This window comes from Paramacrobiotus metropolitanus, unplaced genomic scaffold (genome assembly GCF_019649055.1).
Source record: "Paramacrobiotus metropolitanus isolate TYO unplaced genomic scaffold, Prichtersi_v1.0 Parri_scaffold0000033, whole genome shotgun sequence".
Classification (NCBI taxonomy): Eukaryota; Metazoa; Tardigrada; class Eutardigrada; order Parachela; family Macrobiotidae; genus Paramacrobiotus; species Paramacrobiotus metropolitanus.
In genome coordinates this window covers 121,529-131,011 of record NW_026570253.1, presented here as the reverse complement: position 1 = coordinate 131,011, position 9,483 = coordinate 121,529, and the positions used below count along the sequence as shown (strand labels likewise).

General features: G+C 44.4%; 1 protein-coding gene and 1 long non-coding RNA gene across 5 annotated transcripts; both read right to left on the bottom strand.

Moving 5' to 3' along the window:
* Window positions 1-744: 744 nt before the first annotated feature.
* On the bottom strand, window positions 745-1,427 carry LOC129589131 (uncharacterized). Of its 2 annotated transcripts, none has more exons than XR_008690572.1 (3): window positions 1,302-1,427; window positions 1,067-1,221; window positions 745-954 (listed from the first exon to the last, which is right to left on the bottom strand). It is a non-coding gene; the product is annotated as an uncharacterized LOC129589131 (long non-coding RNA). The 2 variants fall into 2 exon arrangements; XR_008690573.1 differs by having other exon boundaries at window positions 745-938.
* Window positions 1,428-2,809: 1,382 nt separating this feature from the next.
* Window positions 2,810-9,275, bottom strand: LOC129589128 (cilium assembly protein DZIP1L-like). Of its 3 annotated transcripts, XM_055483674.1 has the most exons (6): window positions 8,924-9,275; window positions 7,767-8,154; window positions 5,602-6,340; window positions 4,240-5,030; window positions 3,857-4,067; window positions 2,810-3,317 (listed from the first exon to the last, which is right to left on the bottom strand). In XM_055483674.1, exons 2-6 carry the CDS (start codon window positions 8,103-8,105, stop codon window positions 3,121-3,123), a joined length of 2,277 nt encoding a protein of 758 aa, XP_055339649.1. In that variant the 5' UTR covers window positions 8,106-8,154; window positions 8,924-9,275; the 3' UTR covers window positions 2,810-3,120. The 3 variants fall into 3 exon arrangements, with proteins under 3 accessions (XP_055339649.1, XP_055339647.1, XP_055339650.1); XM_055483672.1 differs by lacking the exon at window positions 8,924-9,275 and having other exon boundaries at window positions 7,767-8,431; XM_055483675.1 differs by lacking the exon at window positions 8,924-9,275 and having other exon boundaries at window positions 5,833-6,340; window positions 7,767-8,431.
* Window positions 9,276-9,483: the final 208 nt, after the last annotated feature.

Sequence of the window (9,483 nt, the reverse complement as noted above, 5' to 3'; positions counted from 1 at the left end):
TTGGGCATTCGTTTCTGTTTTAAAATATTACGTATAACAGAATATGCATTCTATGGGACGTGTTCTCTCGGTTCCCGAAAACGCCAGATGCGCTTTCCGCGGCAGGATTGTTCGATATCTGTCGGCTCTGACTCATGAGAGGTGGTACCATTTATTTGGCAGATTGACACGTTCCCGGGCGCTAAACATACTGTACATACCGTACATACGTCATGTAAGCTACCGTCAGCCTTATTTAATATTTGCACATCAGTCGTGTCTGATTCCAGCTTTTAGCCGGCGCTATAGATGCTGAAATGGGTCGATGGTATTCCTGCCGTTGCTCCCGCACACCCTGCAGGCAGCTGCAAGTAAGTACATTTAAATATCTGTGTTCTGCACTATTCTATTGCTGCTGCTTCAGCTCCGATGATCCTGCAATAAATTCGTTGCCACAGTACAAAGCCCGGAATATAGATCATCATCCGGTTGCAGGTAGATTCTGCTGTTTTTGGTAGGTTAGCGTTTTTGGTTAGCGTGACCGTGAGTCCGTAAGTGAACGTTGGACTTGTTGGCGCTCCAAAAGGTGTACCCAAGGTTTTTCCGCAAAGGTTTCTGTGGAGTCATGTTTGCAAAAGTCTCGCCATTTGTTTCAGTTTTATGTAAAGTGCGTATTGTTAGCATTGTTCGACTGATTTACTACTAAGCACATTAACGCATCAAGATTTTTGTGCATCTGCAGAATACGTACATTTGTTCTTTGACCTTTGTGTTCAAATACAGATTAAAGTAAGCAAGCTTCGACAGACTTAATGGTTATTAAGGATCATCTGCTGCGCACAATCAACACGGAGATATGGACCATGGAGATCCAACCGGGAAAGCAGAAGATCTCGCGCTTCATCGATCGCTTTGACGTCTGCTGGGAATCCGTTGTCGATTTTGCTGTCCCAGCGCTCCTGCCGCGGTACGCAACTATATTAATTTTGCCGAATGACATGAATGTACAGAAAATAATGTTTAGCGTGATTCTACCGGTGTTATCAGCCTAATCTGCGTAAGTAGTGCCAAGTCACAACGAACTTACAAAACTGAAATCCATCAGCCGAATCTGCGGTACTCGTATGACTTCTTCGCATCACCTTACATCTTACGGTTCCACCCAGATGGGTTCCATCAACCGTTGGGTCTTCGAGTACTTCCATGACCGTTTGCGCAAATTCGCTCTGGGTTTATGCTGTGCTGTAATGCCGTAAACCAGAAGGAATTTCCGCAAACAGTGACTTCAGCTGCATGTTAATTCCATTTCGAGACATGCTTACCAGGTTAGTCTCATGGGAAGAGACATGGACAATCTGCACCTACGTATACATACCCAGGTAACCCAGCAGATCCGTACTTTTCTAGCCACAATCTTTTTGTTTAAAACCATGTCTCTGTAAGTTTTAGTAAGTTAGTACTTCTCAATCGTACACTGTACGAGTTACTCAGTTAGTATAATTATTGTATTGTACGTATAAAGTCACGTCAGTAACTCGAGCAGTACTCTATCTGAATTAGTGAATTTACACAATCCAGCAGTCAACGAGTACGAACGTCTTTCTTAATTTGCTACAATTAATTTTCATAAACGTACAGTGTAGCCAGTTTATTAAGTACACTACTTTTTTATTTTCTTATTATTGTATAAATCTACGCTAAGTTTGTCTACGCAACCAATTTAACGCAACCTTATGAATATGTATCTCGGATGGTTTAGTCCGCAGCCCGAGGACTAGTTCTACAGACTCTATGAATGACAGTCAACCTTTAATAATTGGAACTGCACCTGAAACTCTTGCAACACCTGCAGAGTCTCAAGCAAAAAAGGAATGAAAGGAGGTGTCAAAATGCCGTAATTGCAGATAGAAAGCACGTGCAACTCTCTTTCGGGCAGCCCGAACCATATTCACTGCCGCCGATTCATATCACGAGTATCACCTGCTTGACCCTGGGTGCTGACGCCGACTGCTTTCGTCCGGTCTTCGTAATGATATCGTACTTCTGACATTTTATATTGTTAGTTCTGATCGACATTGAAATCTCGTTTCCATTAATTTGTTATCGACCAAGATGTCAGGACTTCTTTGCATAATATTGCTTATGGCATCCTTGTGGACTCCATCTTGCGGCCTGCGGTGCCACTGCTGGAACTGTCCAGACGGTGTCTGCACTACCGTCGGAAAAGGGCGCTGCTTTACGCGCTCTTGGACAGACAGGCACAACCAGGTGGTGACAGTATGGGGCTGCCTCGATGAGGAATCCCTCATTCCCCCGCTGCGTCCCTTCCTCTGCGAAGGGAACTACGTGAAGCCCCATATCAACACCGTGAGATGTTGTCGCGATGCCGATCTGTGTAATCTGCGCCGAGATCTCATTATGGCCCCCAACATCACCACCACCTCTGCCACCACGACAACCACTGCCGTCGCGATCCCAACAGTCGTCGCCCTTACGCCGCCGGATGTTCCTCGCAGCATCGATGATGTGATCTTCGTCGATAACCGCACGACGAATGCCGGGTACCCGTTTGTCTTTGAGACGGAGGAGGAAACCGAGTTGGACCACTTGAGCGACGAGGGATACGGTCGGTATTCGTTTCTTCGCTTTTGTTCAATGCTGTTGCCTATTGAAGTTTTAATCATTTGTTTTACTTTTAACCGTTTCTCTTTTTAGTAATGCTGCAGGTGTTTTAAATGCTCTTGTTTACCATTTTATTATTTTTATGGTTTCTACCTTCGGTTTGTTGCCCACTTTATTATTGTTTCTTTGATCTATTTTGTATGGTGTATTGACTTTTTAATTTTACTGCAGTATTCAAATATGAAAACCTGATAACTTAAAACAAAAACAACATAGTTGGTGCCAAACAGCGGCGCCAACAAACCAACACACGCAGACTAAATAACAGGGTAGGATTTCTTCGGAAACTGATCTAGTACTGTACTTCATGACATCTTCCATGAGTACTACTACTTTGCTTTATCTAACCAGGAAAAGTGAAAAGGCAATACTGGAGAAAGGACAGTCCAAAAACAGTTGGTTGTAATCGTTATCTTATATTTATGCGACGCCAGCCAATCACTTGGAGTGTGGCGGCATTTAATCTTCGTCGGTAAACCAGGCTTCGTCGTCGGCATTATTAGTGTTGCTGACCGGCTTGGACAGTTCCGTTGGTATGACATGGTCTTCGCTGTCCGGAGTTTTCTCCGACGCCGCAGACAACCGCGGCGGCGAATGAGCGGTTTGTGGACTGTCGTCGAAATGGACTTTTCTTGACGCAGCTTTTGGGGTGGTTTCTGTATGTTAAAAACTCACTTTGTACACTCGTACTCGTAGATCTTGTAGATTTACATAGTCTACTCTGTAAATGCTAATTCAAAGATGGTTCATCAGAACTGTCACCAGCACTTGCTTTGCGCTGTGGCTAAAGGTTTAAATTTTCGAAAATAGTTCAAAGAACCAGTTAAACAACGAAGTCAACAAAACTCATATAGGGTCTGTTTACTGTAGGATCGTCAGCAGAAACTACTGACAATGCTTTAAATGCACTGCTTTTATTCCATTACCAGTGATGCTTGTGCAGCACCAGCTACATCCCTACATCCTTCGCTTTGCTTGCGACGTATACAGTACTGGCGGTTTTGCGGTAGCGTATTGTTTCATACAAAGCTTGAAAGCCCGCAGCTTATAGTATGTCAGTAAATAAAAATTTACAAAAAAGAAAATATTTTTAGCTTTGTTTGCTGTAACCGAGCAGACTCGCGGTTATGCACGAAGGTGAGCTTTAGTAAGCAGCAAGTACTCGCTGAGATACTTGTAACCGTATTGTACTTACGATTTCGCTCTGCAGACATGTCCGGCGAGCGCATGGGCGTAATGTTGTAGGTGGTGATTTCCGTGATCTTTTGCGACTTGTCATCGCCAATCACTTGACGGCCAGTTCGTGTTCGGATGCGGATCTTACTGGCAGCATCCAAGAGTTCGGTGCTGGAGTATTCCGTCGGCGGCCGGTCACGGATATGGTTCTCGATGGTGCTGCGCGCCGCCTGCTCAAAGCACCCAAGGCTGATAGGTTAATGAAGCACCAGTTTAAAACTTATACAGTACTGCAACTAAATAAACAGAAACTTACAGTCTAAACTTAACTTCCCCTTTACTTATATATGACTGTTAATTTATGAAAATGCCGGTGCGCTTCGCTCGGTTCGCTGAACTCACCCCGTATTTCGCCAGCTTGTTCTGCAGCTGACTGTGTTCATCGCGCAACCGGCCAAAAATTACATCCCGCTCGCGATCAGACACAGTCGTTGTGCCCTTCTGAATGCCGTACTCCGCCAGCTTCTTATCCAGCGCCCGTTCCAACTCTGACTTGAGATCAGTCAGCATAGCGGGATGCGCCTGTACCGCTGCCGACAGCCGCGGCGTCAGATTGCCCTGATTCTTCCGCACTCGACTGTGCACTTGCACCTGTTGTACCTGCAACCCCCCTCCGGCCGGTCGCTCTGTGAACCCTGCAATCCGCTTTTCCAGTTCTTGAATCCGTTTCTCCTGTTCCTCGTTCATCATCTGCAGACGCAGTTTCTCCGCTTTATGCGCTTTGTCGTCATCCTCCGCTTTTTTCTTCCAACTGCGCTCCAGTTCGGTTAAGGAGTTTTGATGCTCGTCGTGAGTCTCATTTAACCGAACCTGCCACGCGGATTCCGACGAGCGCAACTTCGTTTCCAAATCTGTGACACGGCGGTGGACAGTGTCAACGGTGTCGTCAGTGTCTTTTGTGCGGGTTTCAACCAGTTTCTGCCATTCCGATTTGAGCTCGCTTAAGGCTTTCTCGGATTCGGCATAGTGGCACTGGAGCGCGGTGAGGGATTTGCGTAGGTGCTCTACTTCGGCCTGTTGGCGACCGTACAACTCTAAGAGATTCTGAGCGGGAGGAGACGGTTTCGGAAGGAGTGGTTCCGGCGTGGATTCGGTGTCGTTGTCAAATACACAAGCGTCCCGTGTATCGGCACCTACAAGTTGAACGCGACAATTGTAAGCCAGCTTTGCAGTCATGCTCGAAGTTTTAGTAACCAGTAATTTGTTGAGTTTGCGCAACAAAACGATTAAAACACAAACACTGATTTTGGGCAAACTGTAAGTTACAGCAATAGTAGCAACACCCGCGTCGTAGACACACCATGACACGGCCATGGTTGTCGTCGACACTGGTATTGCTATTGCCGCAGTTTTTCAAAATTGTATAATAATTTTTAACATTAAACCTAAGAAAAACCAATGAAAAAGCGGTGGCGATTTATGCATACAACGTTCTGTATTTGAGCTATCGAGCATATATATCGTATGATCATGTTTGTCGTGCAAATCGGTGATTGGCTCACGACACGGCGCACACATATTATATATATCATACAAAATGGGCGATAATTTTACGTGGTCTTAATTGTAAGATATCATGTGCGAGCCCAACGTTATCTTACTGCTGTTGTTCCACATTTCTTTTCTGATTTCAACTGATTCTCAATACGCGATTCTGAGTTTCTGTCATTTCTCATTGCGCATTTGCTTAGCTTTCTCCCGCACCGATGCTGGTTTGCGCCGACTCGCGGACCACCAAATGGGCCACGCCACTGGGAAGGCCGAAGATGGTCTGTTCGTTTTGACTAGAGCGCTGCTGCTGTGGCGGCCCACTCTTCCGCTCTTCACTACACGCCGCGTCCCGCATTACACTCTTCCGTTCATCCCTAACCATGGCTACACTCGTCCGTTCCTGACTATCGCGCCGCTGCTCTACCTGTGCCGTGAGCTCCGTACCGGTTCGATCCTCCCGTCGACACTCCGCCACCCGCTGCACCTCCTGCAACAGCGTCTGCAACTTCTCCAACACGACGCTCTGCTCTTCCGGGCGACAGGCGTTGGTGGACTGTGGCACACTGGCCGAGTATTTGGAAAGGTCATCGTTGGGATGCCGCCGGCAGAAGTGTGTCTCCAAGTATTTGCGTTCGATGAAGGCTTTGTCGCACACTGGACATTTGTGGTAGCTGCCCTTGGCGGCACTGTTGATGATCTCCTGTTGGGCGATCATCAATTTGCGGCGCTTCTTCAACTCGTCACGGCTGGTGTCCAGTGTTTGTCGCAACTGGCATACCTCGGTAGTCAGACTGCTGATGGCAGTGTCTTTTTCCTCAATCAGAGTGGTGGTGGAGGTGGAGAGAGTGGAAAGGTCACGCTGCAAACGGTCTTGCACGTAAAGAAGGTATTCCAGCGACAGCTGCATGGTTTGGAAGAGTTTTACGAACTGCGGATGTATCTCCACCGATCTCTAAAAAATATCTCGTAGATATAAGCCGAACAGCTTAAGGTGTAGTAATCAAAGTTTATGGTTAAGAAGAAGAAGAATTATAGGGTAGAAGTATGGGGTAGAACCTTGACTGGGTTTTGTATTGCAGTTACGGGGTGTGACTCACCGCCGCGTAAGTTAACAAGTACAATTCAAAGGTGGCCATTCCATTCTGTACGCAACTTTTTTTCGCAAATAAACTTCTGGTTAGTTTTTCTCGCCGCTCTTTATGTCTATTAGTGCGGTTTAATTAGTTTTCGTAAACTGACTAGTTGCACATAAAATTGGTTCATTTTCAAAATTGTCGTAACTTTCGCTCGGTTCATTGCTTATGGTTGGTGCAGCATCTGTACAGCTGGCAAACGCAGACCGAAACTGTTTTTCTGACCACATACAGTAACCTTTGCGACAGCTACAAAACTGCACAATATCCTTATACATTTTTAACTACTCTCCACTTCCTTATATTACAGACACTGGTTTTGCACGCTTTAGGTTAAGTACTGTAGCACACTTATGTATTAACTATTAACTACATTAACAATAAGATCCAAGGGTAGCTTTATTGAAATGTTTCTTCTGATAAAGATTGTGATAACATCAAATTGTCCAGCCGATAATGGAATAATTTCTGGACGTAGAATCCAAAACAATTAGAAATCCTCAGGATGACAGTTACTGCATCTCAATTCCCTGTACAGTCTGTACATTGCACAATGTTTAGTGCGGTTGTATAAGATCTGCAACCAGGAAGTGTGCAAACCACCGCCCTATTTGGTCGAAATGATCAACTTTTAAGGATTTTGTCATCGCATTATAACCTCCGGGAACCGAAGCGAATCCAAGCCAGAGCGAAGCAGAAAATCGGAAAAAGTACACTGGCAATGCGTCTGAAAAACGTTTTTGAGCGGATTCAAAACGTTAACATGGCAATACTCAGTGTTAGCGGTGTAGGTTTTTTAACATTTGTTCTGAAAACGGTTGATCTGTTTGAATATTCTCTTTTTCTTAACATTTATCTATATTTTTACCGACCAGACATTGAAGTCTCATTAAACGGGTTGTCAACTCTTGTTATATGAATGAATGCGAAAAACCATGACTGAAAAATTTTGTCCCATTCTTAACTATGGAGGAAAATGTTGAGCAAAAAATACATTCACTAGAAGTATATATATTTCATTCAAAAAATACTCTGTACTCGCTAAGCGAGTACAGAGTGAATGCTTGTGCGCGCAAAGGCACTATAGCTGAAGAAGTATAGCACTTGCAAAGCTACAATTAGTATTCCAGAACGAAAAATACGTAATTTCAAAAATAAAGCAAATAAATGTTCGAAACTGTACTATATAAGCCAGGTAAAATTCTGCATACCGCAGAGAACGAAGTGTGTTACTCGATTGTGTACCAGTTCTTCCTCGAGATCGAAAAAGGCCAGCTGAGTGAGATTCTCCTGGAGACTCCTGACATCCTGCGACTTGTAGACCTTCTCTAGATCCAGCGCCGCCAGTTTGCGCCAGTCGAGGCGTTCGTACTTCCGCCGGAAGATCATGGAATAATGGTCATCGATGTGCTCCAGTCGGCTGGGAGTGTGCCCGTTGGAGCCGTATGGAAGGGTCAGCGGGACGGTGTGGACGGAGGGATGCGGTGCGGAGGGAAGCTGCGCCGGGCCGCCGCTGGCCGACGAGGGACGTCGCGGAGGAACTGCGCCGCTGGGGTCGCTGGGACGCGGCTTGGGGCTCTCCATTCACAATCACTGCCAGAACTTTTACGTATACGTCATTATATCCAACACACTACAATTAAATAATCCCAATGCGCGCTCTTCGTATATTTATCGATATTCGAGTTTTTCTTAAATAAATTCGACGCTTAGCATTGCAGGCGATTCACCGTTTACAAAAGCATAAAAATATTATTAGTGTCTAAGAAAACCATGAATAATTATTAAGTACGTAACTGCAAGTCAGCACGTATTAGAAATTACAATAAGTATTATTATTTTGCACACACTTGTGGTTACAGTAAGTGCCTATTCCGTCAATGCGGAATATTATGTAGGTGCTAACTAAAAGTATTCCCAATAATTTTACGCATTAATGATTTATTATCGAGTTACTATTTACTCTCAAAGTGAGCATAATTAATACAGGACTTTGCTAAGCAACAGCATCCGCCGGGGAATTCGCCACAGTAAGGCACTGTAGCGTTTAAGTGTACTTACTAGTACTCGTACCGTACAATACATGTGCTCGCGACTTTACAATGTAGTGCTATGTACAAGTACAACAACAACGCAATAAAACCAATGACTAATATTAACAAAAATTATTTTATTACAGTATTATTAAGCACCGGAAAGTAGGTACTTATTATAAGTACTACTCATACTGACTACATATTAATAAGTATTTATTATCAGAATCGATCAGTAAATAAGCGATTTTAGTAAACGGTTACTGTATCACGATCGGTTTCGCAAAGCTTCCAGTTTAGAACACTTGCTTTTTTGTAGCGTACAAACATTGGCTCGTTATTCTCAACGACAAAGTAAGGCTTACTTACAGTACTTGTTGGTCTAATATCATGCATAATAAATATAAAGTTAATGGTTCCTTAAAATTAAGGCACAGCCGCATAGGTAGGTATATCCAATCCACAACACTAACAGCGAGCTAAACCATTCATCCGCTTAATTTTGGGATCGACAACGGAATACAACGACTCATTTTGACCATGTCCGACTCATTTTGACTATCTCAAGAGCGGCTAGTCCACATTTGGGAACAAGTAAAGATAAATTTTTGCAGTCATCTGACAAATACACCGTTTAAGTGTCATTAGCTAAGAGTTGTTGTTTTTCGATTAAGATTAAAAACGCTGTGACGACCGTTTTTGGAAAGTTGCAACACGTGCATGCACGTACTGCACGCGCACCACATTGATTATAATGGGTATGTTACTTAGGTTTGTAGGTAAATCAGGATACGGAGGTACGGTAGCCGAAGTCATGTAGTCATAGGCGCTGGAAGATCTGTGTTGCTCCATTTTCATCCCATGGCCATAATACTGTGCCCACCTCCATCCACACACCTGCACCGACCGGCATTATTGATCGGCTGCTA